Source organism: Parus major, chromosome Z (genome assembly GCF_001522545.3).
Source record: "Parus major isolate Abel chromosome Z, Parus_major1.1, whole genome shotgun sequence".
Lineage (NCBI taxonomy): Eukaryota > Metazoa > Chordata > Aves > Passeriformes > Paridae > Parus > Parus major.
Genome location: NC_031799.1, coordinates 1,865,449 through 1,880,627, shown reverse-complemented (window position 1 = coordinate 1,880,627; position 15,179 = coordinate 1,865,449). Strand labels below are relative to the sequence as shown.

At 45.0% G+C, this 15,179-nt stretch overlaps 1 protein-coding gene across 1 annotated transcript in view; it reads right to left on the bottom strand.

The window, feature by feature from the left end:
- Nucleotides 1-367: 367 nt before the first annotated feature.
- LOXHD1 (lipoxygenase homology domains 1) overlaps nucleotides 368-15,179 on the bottom strand; it is a 148,584-nt gene continuing 133,772 nt past the window's right edge. Inside the window, exons 39-42 of the mRNA XM_015652111.3 lie at nucleotides 6,747-6,917; nucleotides 5,446-5,584; nucleotides 3,840-4,001; nucleotides 368-1,093 (exon numbers count right to left, since the gene is read on the bottom strand). Of these exons, the coding sequence (XP_015507597.2) occupies nucleotides 613-1,093; nucleotides 3,840-4,001; nucleotides 5,446-5,584; nucleotides 6,747-6,917 (953 nt within the window). The 3' untranslated portion in view covers nucleotides 368-612. The remainder of the gene's footprint in view (nucleotides 1,094-3,839; nucleotides 4,002-5,445; nucleotides 5,585-6,746; nucleotides 6,918-15,179) is intronic.

The window sequence follows — 15,179 nt, the reverse complement described above, 5'->3', positions numbered from 1 at the left end:
AAAGCCCCTGGGGTAGAAAACACCACCCAGATCCCACTGCTTGAGACATGGCTGGATGAATACAGATGCTCCCCAAACTCCCTATGGAAAGTCCTACTGTGCCTGCTGTTTTTGGATGTGGTGCCCTCTGGAGAGGTGCATGTGTATGTATGGACATACAGAGCTTGCAGCTGCCAGAAGTGGGGAAAAAACTGCCATTTCCAAGCTCAATTTTCTTAAATAAAAATGTCTCAATTCTCTTAACCTCTATGCTCATCTAAAAGTGGAGCCTATCTGTGGTCAGTGGGTTTTCTCAGCTCCGTCATGGCATAGCACTGAAAGCAGAAACATGTGAGCTGGTAAAGGACAGTTTATATCACTGCTGGTTGTAGCTTTTAATCATAAGAAAGCAATAAATGTATTTGTTTAATTCACAGTTTTATGTGCACTTTAAAAAAAAAAAAAAGCAGCATTACTTTTACAAAATGTTAACCCAGGAAGAACATCTTGCTACTACAAATCTCTCAATACAAAAGGTAGTGTATTAAAAAGTAAAATGCAATATAAAACAATATAATGAGGAAAAAAAAAGCATACTGAAGGGACCAAAACCCTTGCACAGCTGTGCCCTCCTCAGTACCTAGGAAAAAGGTCCCTACAGATTAACCCATCCCCACGGTTTTCATCCAGCCACTTCCCACAGGGAAATATGGTGGTGACACCAGTGGCTGAGTTGGTGATCTCCACCCTCTCCACCAGCCAGCCCGGACCCAGCCCGCTGTTGTCGTGCTCGATCCGGACCTTTTTCAGCTCCCCCATGTCCAGCGTTTCCAGGTAAAACCTGCTGGTTTTGCCTCGCTCAAAGAGGTTCCTGAACTTCTGCTTCAGCGCCCGCCTCCCCGAGTCCCCGTTCAGGCCGTAGATGGTGATGAACACGTTGGCGTCGGTGCCCGCGCCCTTCTCGAAGCCTGTCACCACGATGGTCTCATATTTGACTGGCACCAAGCTCCGGGCTTTGCTGGCGAAGCTCTCGGTGACCTTGGCACACTCGAAGACTTTGTAGTCTCGCCTCTTGTATCGCAGAGGGATTTTCACGTTGCACCTGAAGAAGTACCTGCCAGGGGAAATCGGCAGCAGGTTAATGGCAAGGACAGCCACTTTGTGGGGCAGATGTTAGAGAGCTGTAGAACTGTTCGTGTTGAAAAAGCCTTCTAAGATCATGGAGACAAACTGCTACCCCAGCACTGCCCAGGCCACCACTGCCCCGTGTTCCCACAGTGCCACATGGCTTTTAGACTCCTCCAGGCATGGGGACTCCAACACTGCCCTGGGCAGCTGTGCCAGGGCTGGACAGCTCCTTGAGTGAAGAAATTTTCCCTAATATTCAATCTAACCTTCTCCTGGCCCAGCCTGAGGCCGTTCCCTCTCCTCCTGTCCCTGTTCCCTGGCAGCACAGCCCGACCCCCCCGGCTGTCCCCTCCTGGCAGGGAGTTGTGCAGAGCCACAAGGGCCCCCTGAGCCTCCTTTTCTCCAGGCTGAGCCCCTTTCCCAGCTCCCTCAGCCGCTCCTGGGGCTCCAGCCCCTTCCCCAGCTCCGTTCCCTGCCCTGGACACGCTCCAGCCCCTCGGTGTCTCTCCTGTGCTGAGGGGCCCAGAGCTGTCCCAGCACTGGAGGTGCCTCAGCAGCGCCGGCACAGGGGACGGGCCCTGCCCTGGGGCTGTGTCATGTTGTTGGTACAAACACAGACCCACCAAGGCAGGACAAGTAGTCACACCCAGAGCTAATGTAGGAAAAAGGCATAAAAAAGCAATGGGAAAGATGGAGGAGGTTTAAATCTCCCCTTTCCTTTCTAGATCACCCGTCTCATCCTTAGCAGGGAAAAAAAGGAAGTCTGAACACAGAAATGATGGGTACCAGATGCTGACAGCCCTTGTCTCTGCAGTGCTGTCTCTGGTGATGTGCGGGGAACACCGAGCACATCCATAAATTACCTCGTAGCTGGCACACAGCCAGGGGCTGGAGCACTCCGCTTTTAATGATGTATTTCATTTCCAATGATGCAGATCAGTTCCAAATGAGCTTTTTCCCTTCCCCCACCTTCACTGAACTGCAGCAGGTCCTCCTGAATGGAGTGTGGCTGGGTTGCAGAGTGTGTGTGTGTAAAATAAACACCTGGAGGAAGGGTTACTGTGACTCCAGCTGTATGGTGTTTCTTAAGCACTTCCTATACTCTTGGCATTTTCTGCAGCCAAAGAGAAGCACTCATTCCCTGGAAAGAAGCTTTGTAGATGAGAAATTCCAGGGGGAACAAAATTCGAGGCTCAGGGACAGGAAAACTGCATGAGAGTGTGATGGAGAGGATGCCCAATGCTGCAGATCAATTTCCTCAGCTGTGTAATATCTCATGGTCTGGAAGTAAAATGGTGCATGCCAATCTTCACAAGGGGCAAAAAGAGAAAAGATGACCTTTGTAGCCCTGGAATGTGCAAGGAAAATCTTTAAATCCAATCTTTTTACATACTAAATACTACCAAAAGGAAAAATCCCAGTAGAACTCAAAACTATTGCTTCAACTCTTGCTACTATTCAACTACTGCTAACTCTTTTAATTTGGTCTTTGGCTTGTCTGGGTAGGTTGTTTGATATTTGGGATGGGTAATACCTGAAGTAAGAACATGTTCTCATGGTGCAAGCTCTCCAGTTGCTCATGTGTACAGCAAAAACCACTGTGAAGTGCTGTATCTGCAGAGCTTGAGCTCTGCTCCAGTGCAAGGATAGACTGCAGACTGTACCCATACCTTCTGGCTGCCCTCTTTGATTTAAAACAATCTTTGAAAAGTGGGATTTTATGAGAAAACCTTTGGCCCCTTCACAGCACACTCTCCCAGCAGTTGCAGCATGCTCCCAATGAGCTCAGTGCACGGATCTGATTGCGCAGCTGGACTTGGAGGGTTCCAGGCTTTTCCCCACCAGGAGAAAAGAACATGTTTTAGTATGCAATTGACTGAGTTTTCATTCAGCAAATATTATTAAGGCTCTTCAGCTGGCTGATTAATTTGCTAGGAGAGACTCTTAGCTTCTAAAAAAAAAAAGCCAAAAAAAAAATCCCACCACTTCAAGGATTTCTTCTTAAACACTCAGTTGTCTCAGCTGGAACAAACTCCTTGTAGTTAAATTCTTTAGCAGCAATAGAAAAATCATGAAAGAAGAAATCCACAATTAATGTCATGGATTGTTTTACAGAAGTGCAGTTTGTTCTGCAAATGGGTGATCTTTGTTCGTGCACAGTCCCTGTGGAATCTGGTCCCCTTCCAAAGATGGAACTCAGATCAAAGTGTGTATTTGTGTGACCATGCTCAGGGCTCTTCAGGTATGGTTGAGCTGCATGATTGCAACCTTTCCAGCCATGTGTGACCTATTGGACCATACCAGAAGGATCTATTATCCAAACTGGTCTGAATCAGAGGCTCAGGCTTTGTCTTACTCTCGTTTCTAGGAAATCTTTCACAAGACTTACTTAAAGATCAGTCTGTGCAGAGTATCCTACAAACTTCTTGAATTTAAGCTACTCTGGTTATTTTCCATAAGGTGAGAAATTAATTCATCCTGGCTGTGAGAGTCACCCCAGCCAAATTGTTAATAAAGTTACCTGCACATGCAAGTACCCTCTCTAACAACTCAGAAATTGTGCAGGTAAGTCAGACAAGGACATTCTGGACCTGACACACCATACTACATAAAAGAAAATAAGACTTTCTGTTATTTTTTAAGCCTGAAATGATTCAGGAGGATGTGTGCAGAGCTGCTCAGCTCCCCCATGCCCTCCCAGGGCAGCTCCTTGCAGATGAGAAGGCACTTACTTGTTGCAAAGCTCCATCTCTGTCACGATAATCTCCTGGACATGCCAGAAGACATCAGCTTTTGCAGATGACTTCTTCCCATCTTTTGGGCAGTGACCAACACAGATGGCTGCAATATCCCCAACATTCTTCGAAGAAAATTGGAATGTGTCTGTTGCTCCCCTACAGGAAGCAGAGAGCAGTTTCAGCATCCTGGAGGCTGCCAGTGACTTGCCTCATATGGACATTAAGTAATTTGCACATGGCTATGGAAGATAGAAGATAAGCCTTCATTTACAGTCATTTGATTTAACCTACAATCATTCAACACAAAGTATAATTTCCATATTTAAATTTAGTATTTTCCCTGATTAGGGGTGACACTTTAAATTGTTGCCACTAGGACTTTCTAGGATAAACTTGAGCTGTTCCACATACAAAATCAATTTGCCTCATTATAGATAAAGCTAAAGAATGACTAATTTCCCCTCCAGCACTTATTCATTCATTCTTGACAGATACTGTATCTGTTACACATCTACCCACCATAGCTGTTTTAAATCTGCTAGTTGAGCCACCCTTCCTGAAGCTCAAATTGGAAATAGTTCAGAGAAACAATTAAAACACAGAATCTAAGATTGGTTTGTGTTGGAAAGGACCCTAAAGATTGCCTAATTCCAAACCTCTGCCATGGGCAGGCATGATAGGTTTCTGTCAAAGTGCTGACTGCATCCCTGTTGTGTTCTCTGAGTATCTGTTGGGTTTATTTCCTTGGACTGGCCCTTGGTTCCTCCAAGGACAGACTGTGCCTAATGAAGAGTGGTGTCTAATTCCTCCATAGGCACCATCAGCTCAAGAAGCTCCTCCTGATCTTTCATATTTCATGTGATGTCTCAGTCATATTACATTCCACATAAGCCATCATTTCACCTTCTTTTACCAGAAAATGCCTTTTTTGCACAGCAACCTAACATCAGCAGTGCCCGTGACATTGGCAAGGCCCCCATCTCCTAAGGGTGTGCCGTGTCCCTAAACAAGCAGAAAACCCTGCTCACACCTGGAGCACTTTGGTGCCATGTGGGACAAGGAATATGCCCCAGGTTCCATGGATGTGCCTCCAGCAGGAGGCTGATTTCTGCCCTTCCTCATGCGACTGATCTCGCAGCCTTACCCTCCCCAGATCCGCCTGCAAAGTCAAATCTGAGCAGCTCTGACAACATTTAGCCTCCAACTATTATTACTTTCTCTCTGATTCCCATTGCCAGTGAGATGCTGTAAAAGGAACTAAAACCACCCCCAGCTTCCTTCTGCTCCTCCCAGCTCAAAAACCACACAGCCTCCCTGGGGGCTTGCCAGGAGCCTCTTTGTATGTACTGATACAAAAGGACACACACACATACATGCAACATCAACATTTCCTTTTACCAAATGCCTTTTTCTTATTCTAAAACCTACTCTGTGACTGCCCACCAGAAACTCGTTCGGTATCTTCCCTGTAATCCAAGTGGGAAGAGGGATGAGAAGTGGCATGGCACAAACACAGCTCCCCATGCCAAGAAGAAGTGGCATTTGTGGAGGACACACAACAGGTGGGGAGTTCCTCTGGCCCCCCCATTCTTTTTGCTACCTTTCAAACCTCCTTTTCTTGGAAGAGTTTTCCATGAGGAATTCCTTTGAGCGGCCCATCTTCCCTTCTAGGATGATCCAGATGTTTTCCTTTGTATCTGCATCCTCTCTGTCGCTGGTTACTGTGACAATCTCATAGGCTTTAAAGCATAATTAACACACACGTTAAACAGAAAAGGAAGAGCAGATGGCCTGCAAGATCTCTTCATTTGACTGTCACTTTGCTTAAAAACCTCTTTCCTAATATTTATCACAGCCCACAAGACAGCAAGCATTTGCAAAATAAGGGTGGAAACACACTGAAATCTGTGGGACTTTTGACTTCTAAGTGGTTTGGGATAGAATACTTGAAAAATATGAGTCCTGTTCAACTGGGTAGCAAGAAGAGATGGAGTTATTCTTAGAATTACAGAATATTCTGTGTTAGAGGGACCCACAAGGATGATTGAGGTCCATTTTGAACAAGCTGTCTCCAGCTCCATGCTGTGCTAAGCAATTAATCTGAAATACACCCCAAATCCTCCATATTTTCTTTTCTTTATTTTTTTTATTTTTTCTTTTCTTTGTGCCACGGTTCCTAGCAGAATGAGGGTGTCCATGTACCCAACAGGATGCAGTCGTGGCCTGGAAGTACCCAAAATGTGAGGGCCAAAATGGCCCTCACAAGGCTGATTTTTTTCAGGGGCAGGGCACAGTCACAGTGAAATAATGTGATCATTGTCTCTGCAGGATTCTCCTGAAGAAGAGCACTGGTGCAGTAGTTCTTGAGATGGACTCTGCACATCATCAGCGTGGTTAAGTAACTCTTGGCTGAATCACCCACCACATCAGACAGCAGTGTAATTGCCTTGGGCCCAGTGGGATTACCCAGAGTAGATCCAGGGCCATGGGCTGTTAAGCTCAGCTGTTATGTTCAGCTGGGACACTTAAGCTCATAGCCCAGAACCAGTTAAGGGGGAAGCTGGAGCAATGTTACTTACCAGGCTTTAAGGGCTGAACTTATTTTCCACCTCAAAGACTCAAGCACATTACTTCTAATGAGATCACATCCATGTGTTCTCATGGCTTACTGATGGACTGAAACACTGCAGATGGGTCCCTCTTAGGTTTCAACCCAGAATGAGATCTTTTTCTTCTCCAACAATCCTATTTTGTTCCTTTCTTATCGCAGAGCTGCACTATTGAACAAAAGTGTACATGAAATAACCCCTAAAGCCTAGGCCTGCATGGGAACCTGCAGCTTGCAGGACCTGTGACCTCTGAGGTCCCTCAGGAAATGGCACAAGAGCACTCCAAACTCACCAGTCCTCTCCTTCAGCTCCAGGATGTCATTATTGGCACAGGCCAGTTCCCTGATGAGCTGCCCATCGTCTTCACCTTTAGCCAGCCAGCGATCACACTGGAAGCGAAATGTCTTGTCCATGGCAGAGTCCGTCACATCAATATATTCCAAGTGCCAGCCTGGGGCAATTCCTGGTAAAGAAGAGGTTTGGATTCTAGGTTTGCACATAGGAGTTGAGGTACCTTTCCTTGGTAGCTCCATGTAGCTGCTATAAATCATAAAATCAAGGAATGGTTCAGTTTGGAAGGGACCTTTAAAGGTCAACTCTCCTTCCATGGATAAGACATTTGTATGTGGAACCACTATCCTGGGTTGCTCCAAGTCCTGTCCAACCTGCCCTTGGACACTTCCAGGCGTGGGACAGCCTCAGCTTCTCAGGGCAACATCAGAGCCTCACCACCCTCACTGTAAAAACTTTCTTCCTTTACATGTCTAATCTAAATTGACATTCTTCTAGTTTTAAGCCACTCCTGTTGCAGCAGGCCCTGCTGATATATTTGTCCCCATCTTTCTTACAAGCATTAAGGCAGAGGCTCTAAGGGTCTCCTCTCTGGATTTGAAGGAAAATACAACTTCCTCTTTTGGCCCTGCCAGCCAGCACATGTAAGGAAACTACCCATCCTGGCCAAGCAACAAGGGTAAATCCATGAGTGCTGGGACTGGATGTGAAAACAGAACAGAATGTAGTGATGGATGTTCCAGCACAGATGACAAAATCACTTTACATCTCCCTTGGGGCCTTCCGAGAAGCCACAGCACCTTTTTAGCTTGCTACTTTGTTCAGTTTGTTTTTTTCTCCACTGAAAAAGCAACTTTAAAAATAAGAAAACAGCATTTGAGAATGTTCTCCTGATTTCTTTGTTAAAATCACAGGAGCTCTTGTTGACCTCAGTGGGGACAGGCGGTTCCAACAGTCTTACTTTCAAGTCCCGCTATTATCCAGACAAAAAAAAGGTTATGTTCATGATGAGACATCTCTACTTGCTTATTATGTACATCCTGGAGAGATTAAATGGCTCTTGTTCTTCCAGGAATTCACTGCCATGTGCCTATTTCCTTTGTTTGCAAAAATTAATCCTCATTATCCTTGAATAGAAAATGATGGCACATTTTTGAGTTATGTCAACAAGTTGCCCTTCTCCTGTGGACTGTGAGCCTCCACACCATATGCTGGCAGTTCCTTACCAGCCTCACAGCCATTGCTGTTTTGTACTTTGGCTTCCTGAACTTTCTCCGAGCTAGGAAATTAAACTGTGCACTACACAGCACAGACCCCAACCAACACCACCATTCACCCCTTAAATTTCAGGGGAACAGAACTCCAGTGTCATTGTGCCTGGAAGGTAGAACAACTGTAGAACAACTTTCTTAGAACAAACTCAACTAAAGCAGGCTCCTCAGGGCTGTGTGTGGCCAGGTTTTTAATATCTCTAAGGATGGAGATTCCACAAACTTCTCTGGGTGGCCCGTGCCAGAGTTGGATTACCCATGCAGAGAAAAAAATAAAAAAAAGCTTTTTTTTTCTTATTTTAAACGGAATTTCCTGCATTTCTGTTTGAACCCATCCATTCTTGTCCTGTCACTGGACACTGGTGAGAAGACTTTTGTTCCATCTGCTATAATTTTACAGGGTGCCCTGGGAAGCTGTGGCTGCCTCACACCTGGAAGTGCCCAGGGCCAGGTTGGACAGGGCTTGAAGCAGCCCAGGATAGTGGAAGGTGTCCCTGCCCATGGCAGGGGTTGGGACACAATTGTTTTTAAGGTCTCTTTCAACCTGAACCATTCTGTGATTTTATAATTCTGTGAAGTTTTCCAGTGCTCCCACTGTGATTTGACTGGAGCAACTTGCTCTTTGGGGCTGTTTTGGAAATTTATTCTACACATGTTGGCAGCATCAGCTGTTAATCTTTTGGTAGGATCTTTTCCATTTAAGTTCAATGAACATCTCTGCAGGATATTCAGGAGGCTGCTCTGCTTCCATCAAAACTTTGGTGACAACAGTACAGCATGAAAGAAAGAAAACATGCCTTCCTTTTGCAGTGAGAGATGTCAATGCCTGCAGACCAGGATGGAATAAATTGTTGATCTCAGCCTGGCTGCCAGCAGTGAAGAAGGTGATGGGGTCAGGATCAGTGGTAAGCAGCAGTACCAGAATGGAGACTGGGTGAGATGTTCATGCCCTCCTCCCTCTTCTCCAGCCTGGTGCCAGCAGCCATACTCACCATGAAGCTGCAACACAATCCTGCTCTTTTACCAGAGGCAGAGATGGCACCTTCCTGCAGATGCTGGAGTTGAGGACAAAGCCAGCTCCTCCCCATAAAGATGCTTTTATCAGCTCTGGGCTATTTAAAGAGCTCTGTCATGACCAACACTGAAAAGCAAATGCCAACAGGGTGTCCCTTACAGCAGAGGGTACATAAATCAAGGAACTGGATGGACAGTCTTAGAAAAATGGTACAGCTGTCCCTAAACATCCTCCTGGCTGCTTTAAAGAAAAAAACATTTCTCTTCCCTCTCACTAGAGTTTGCCTTTTTCTCATTTCTTTTCCTGGTTGTTAGTCATTTAACTTAGATTATGAAACCTGTGCAAGGATCCCTAAATGCTTTTCATATCTAGGAGAAACAGCTCACCCCAGGTGAAAACTGTACTGGATATGTCCATAGCAGCATATCTCCCTACCCTGTCCATATCCCATGGTGCCAGGAGTGGTGACACATCAAGGGTTTCATTGCCATAGCATTAGACACCATTTAAAAGCTGATGTGGGAACAGAAGGCTTGGTCCATGTCTGAAAAATGCACCTTGCTCTACCAGAAAAGGTATTGTTTTAGTTTTGTTTCAGATTGGGAAAGTATATATAAAATTCCTTTTTGCATTGGTATGGAAAAGAAAACAGAAAAGCCAGTGATGCACAGAGTCTAAATGTGAGACTTTCCCTCTGCTGGGCTGGCTCTGTGTGCTGGGCATCACGTCACCAGAAGGAGAACAAATCATGTTTGCAGAACTACTTTCCAGGTCATGAAATCCTGGTTTCAGGCCATTATCCCGTTTACCCTTTGTGTTCCTCTGTGAGTTCTGCAGTGGGCTCAGAGACTCCAGAGCACCTAAGCAATGATAGCAAAGGAAACTCCTACCCCAGAGTCACAAAATCCCCATCCCAGGCTGGTTTATAGAGCAGCATAAGCGAAAGAGGAAGAGGAGACAGAAAGGCTCTTTTCTGTGTGAATATAGGAGGGTGAAAGGATTTTCCCATATCCTGACCACTGCTCACACAGCCTGTCTGCAAGGAGAAACTGAAGGTTCTCTGCAGCAGTGCTCGTCAGGACAGCCCTGGACACTGAATCTGATCCGCTGTGAGAGCCAGAGCTGCTCCATCACTCTGCTTTGGGTGCTTGCAGAAAAACCAGAGCAAACCTGCTTGTATCCCGTTGGTACCTCAATCAGTACCAGGAAAACAAGGGCTCAGGAAAACATCAGCTGCACAAATTTCTGCTGTGACCCCGGTACAAACCAGGACCACACTTGCCTCCACTAATGCTTTGGGGCAGAAGGGAAGAAATAGCACATATCTGAGTAGTTCCTGCCTTCCTGGTCTTAAAAATAATTTGGCTAGTGCTGTGCCTTTGTGAAAGGTCCCCTACCACCAAAACAAGTGTTCAACATTTGTAACAAAAGGTATTTCACCCCAGGCCTCATTTTGCAGCCATTGAAATCCCCAGCAACCTGCCTTAATAAAACCCATGGTAGTGCCACATAGGCTCCTTAATGGTCTGCAGCTGGAAGTGACATTTTCAATAGCATGCAAAACATTTCAAATGTAATTAGAGGAAGAGAAGAGCTTTGGGGAAAAAAAGAATCACTTTGCTTGCTTGACTCTGTATAATTTAGTGTGATGAAGGGAAACATATTCTGTTCCCCAAACGTCCTTGTCCAAAAGAGCAGTTATTTATCCCATTTATCCTCTTTCCTAAAAGGATCCAAGCTGGCCAGTGGGTGACTCTGGGTAAGGTCCCCCCTGTGTAGACCTGAATGGCCCTCACAGGACCTTCTTTCCCTTTCCCCAGGTGATGCTGGAAGTCTGTGCTTTCCTGACATCAGACAGGTTGGATTGTAAGCTCCTTGTCACCTGCTTCTTCAGTGATTAGCACAATTGAGCCTGACTGTAGAAGCGGTAGATGAAACACAGATAATGACATTACTTCTTCATCTAACTAAAACACCAGCCTGCAGCTCCAGAAGCTTGCTTTGCCTGTCTCAGGAACAGCCATGGCTTGCCTGTACTCACTCCCAAAATATTAAGCCATTCTGACACCTGCAGAAACATGGGAGGATGGGAGAAAAAAATGGGGTGAAAGAAGTGTGGTGGGTTCACTGCTCACCAGGCAGTCAGTCCCTGGTGAGCAGCCCCTGACCTCGTTTTAGTGAATATAAACTATTCCTTTGCCAAGGAACAGCTGGTGGGATCAAATCTGCTGGCAGAACCACATCCATGCTTGGACACACACACTTCCATGGAAGTCTCCACTTTTTGCAGCCATATTCATTGACTATCCTCTTATTCCTTATCTTTCTGTAGCATATCTCTTCTGGTTTGCTTTTGGAAGCAGCTGATCAAGGATAATAGTAGTCATTACTGGTGCTTATGTTTCCATGGGAGTAAAAAAATCCCTCCTGCTAGGGACATTGACTGCACAAGGGCCAGTGAAAGATTGCTGCTGCCAAGCCATTCACGACCACCAACCAGCACTGCTCAGCCCCTTAACTGCATTTTTATTTTATATATTTTTTTTAATTTTCACATTTTCTGAAACATGAAGTAACTACCACAGCACAGACAGCTCATCAGCCTTGCATCCTCTGATATTTTTTTGTCCCCTGCCTGGTTAGGTGAGCATCCATCCCTAAACCCCACCTCATGAGGCATCACCCAGAAAGTGGTGGGAGTTTTGATAGTGGCATCAAATCACTAGAAATGGAGCGTTAATTGTGAGGTGTTAAAATCATAGCATCTAGCCGTGCATCAGTACATCTCAAAACACTCCAAGAAGGTGAATAATTTTTATCCCTAATTTACATAATTGAAAATGAGGTACAGGGATGCAATTTACGCAAGGTCATTCAGCAAGCCAGTGGCAGAATAAAAATAGATGCATTTTGTATGTCTCTCCTTTAGGATCATGTTAGTTCACACCAAAACATTCCTCATCAGGGCAGACAGGCAATGCAGAAAACATCTCACAGTCTTTGAGAAAGCAGAAGATTAACACTTGGGATAGTTTTAGAAAATAGGTGCCCTGCCCCCCCTCTCCTCCGCTGTCTCTGCAACTTGTTCAGTCCGGGATTTGACTCAGGTCGAAACCACCCATAAATTACCCTCAGACACACCCCACTCCTCCAGCCTTCACATCTTACAGATAAACTACTCCTGTGCAAAAGCACTTAACAGCTCAGACTGGAGACGGAGCAATTTCTCAGATTATATTCTTGTGATTGAAGGAAATTTTGTATTTTATTGAGGAATACTTGAAGCAAAAGCTTTTAACAAGGATGCAGGATAATTTGTCCCCAAGAGGAGCAAAGGAGACCTGTGGAAAAGAGAAGCTTTTACAGAAATGATAATTCTAAGGCTACATCTGTCCTTTTGGGCTCCTTCTGAAAGGTTCTGCAATTTATGAGATTGGAAAAGAATGAATGCACAAGGTCAACACCGAAGTCTTGGTGTTCTCTGTTTTAAATCCTTACATCTTTTTTCTGCTTCATGTAACTTCTGGACTGTGCTAGCTTGGCAGTATCTCTTGGTTAAGCTGAAACACCTGTGCCACAACTTTCACAGAATCATGGAATGATTTGGGATGGATGGGAGATTAAAACTCATCCCATTCCACCCCTGCCATGGGCAGAGACACCTTCTATTATCTGAGGCTGCTCCAAGCCCTGTCCAACCTGACCTTGGGCACTTCCATGGCTGAGGCAGCCACAGCTTCTCTGTGCCAGAGCCTCATAATCCTCACTGGGGTGAAATCCTTATCTTTGTGATAACAATGTTGGGTGAAAAAATCTGGTGTTGAAGAGAGAAGAAGGTACAAGGCATATGAGAGGGGGCTCTGTGGGTCAGTGCTGGGATCTCCCAAGATGCTGAGGCCAGATTTGGACAATTTGAAGGAGTAATCAGCCATGGCACAGTTTCTGGCACGTTGCAAGTGTGCAGACTGCACCCTCACTTGAGCCCAGTCTGAGCTGTAGACTTCCATGCATCCAGAAAGATGTACAGGAGTTGGCATTGTCTTCCTTTGTACTGAGCCACCAACAAAACAGGGATTGTGATGGACTCTCCTCTCCTTGGGCAATTTTACACATCTATTTCTTTTCCTCTCACTTTTTATTTAAAGCAGAAACTCTTCAACAAATCTGCCCTGAGGATCAGCAGAGTTTATGAGGCAACAGTCAAGGGCTGAGAGGGAGGGCTTAGAAAAGCCCTTCTCGGGCCTGATAGCTGAGTAAATCCTTACAAAGGGCTAAAAAAAGACAGTTCTTTAGTTTTTTTTAAAAAAGTAATTTACAGTCTACAAGTGCCCCAAAAGCTTGGAATCATGTCCATGAATTGGCAGAAACAGACCTCTGGAATAGCTGTCTGCTGTGAGTTCAAGGCCTGGCCAATTTAACATCTGAGTCAAGATACTGCTCCTGGAAAAGGTAGTTCCTTCAGAGAGAGAAAAGGAAAGCTGAGGGGATATAAATTGTTTTGGCTTGAGTCCAAATCAAAAAGGGAATAAGATACTTTCTCTTTTGGAAGAGACACCCAAAAGGAGTCACTGGGGCATTTAGGCTATTTAAAACTCTGCTAGATAGTGTCAGAGAAGTTGGTGAATTGAGAGAAAGGCTTTGTTAAGGCAAAGAGGAAGTTTGGCTCCATAACCTTGGTATTTACTTTTGTCTTTACTCCTACAACACAGAAAAGTCTGGTTTATCCATAATTAGACTCTTCCTGGCCCCCTTTGGCTGATGGCAACTCTAATAATCAAGGATCTGAAATTAATTACTTTAGACAGACTGCTTATCACCTGGGTTCGAATCTATTCAGGCAGATGAGGGAGCTAAATCCAGATTTCCCATACCTCCTTGTTTCATGAAGAAAAATGCAAAAATAATAAAAAAACCAAACCAAAACCAATCCGAAACCCACATAAAAAAAAGGAGAAAAAAAAAAGGCTTTTTCTAGGTAAATAGTTCTGCTACTGAGATATTGAAAAACTTTCAGTCATTCTTCCAGAATGGTGATTTAGTCCTTATAGCAGACCAAAAAAAAATGAAATAAAATATTGAGGCCTATATTTAGAAAGCCAGTATTTCTACAGACCTACAGATACTGATCTTGCATAAATGTAGAAGTAAATGAACTGAGATATGAGAAAATACATAGTGCCTATCTGAGATCAGGAGATGGGGAGTCTGGAAGTGATTAAATTTGCTCAGGGAGTCTAAATATATTAGATCGAACATCAGTATCTCAAAGTAAACAGGGGCAAGATAAAAAGACATGGAGCAAAATTAAAACTAAGTTTCATTCACGTCACTTTCCTGTTACCAGAATCTCGCTGGAGAGCTCTAAACATCTAAAAAAATGAGGAACAAGTTCCTTGAAATTGCAGTTGTGAAGTGTTTAAACTGCCTGTTTTCAAATGAGCAACAACTTCCTCTCTAATCATTTTTACTGAAGTTAGAGAAATTAGATGGGGGCTTCATTCCTCCTTTATGTCTCATACAGAGATGTCACTCAACAGTTTTTGTGGGGAAAATGGCATTTGAAAGCATTGAAGTGGGATCATTAAACTGGTGTGCTTTTCCAGAGGATGAAAACATGGTGTTTGCAATTTAAAGACCTTCTGATAGTTTTGCCATGGCGATTACTGTCTCTTCAACACTGAACACTCCACTGCAGTCAAATTTCACTGGAAGGATAAACAAAAGTAGGATGAGAACTGGGAGCAAAGCCACTGCAGCAAGGCTTCACCAAGGGAGGAGGATGCTGAGCTGTGGCGCAAGGGAGATTGAACACAATGGTCAAGGCATTTAAATGTATTTTATCCTGAAATTCAGGCAGGTGGTTGGCATCTTGACATAACAAGGAAAAAGAAGCCTTTTGATGGTTAGTATTAACCCTAACTAACCTTGATGAGGCATCAAACAGTTCAAGGATGTGGAGCTGCTGGAGCCAGCCCAGAGGAGGCCATGCAGCTGCTGCCAGGGCTGGAGCCCCTCTGCTCTGGAGCCAGGCTGGGAGAGCTGGGGCTGCTCCCCTGCACAAGAGAAGGCTCCAGGGAGAGCTGAGAGCCCCTGGCAGGGCCTAAAGGGGCTCCAGGAGAGCTGCCCAGGGACTGGGGACAAGGCCTGC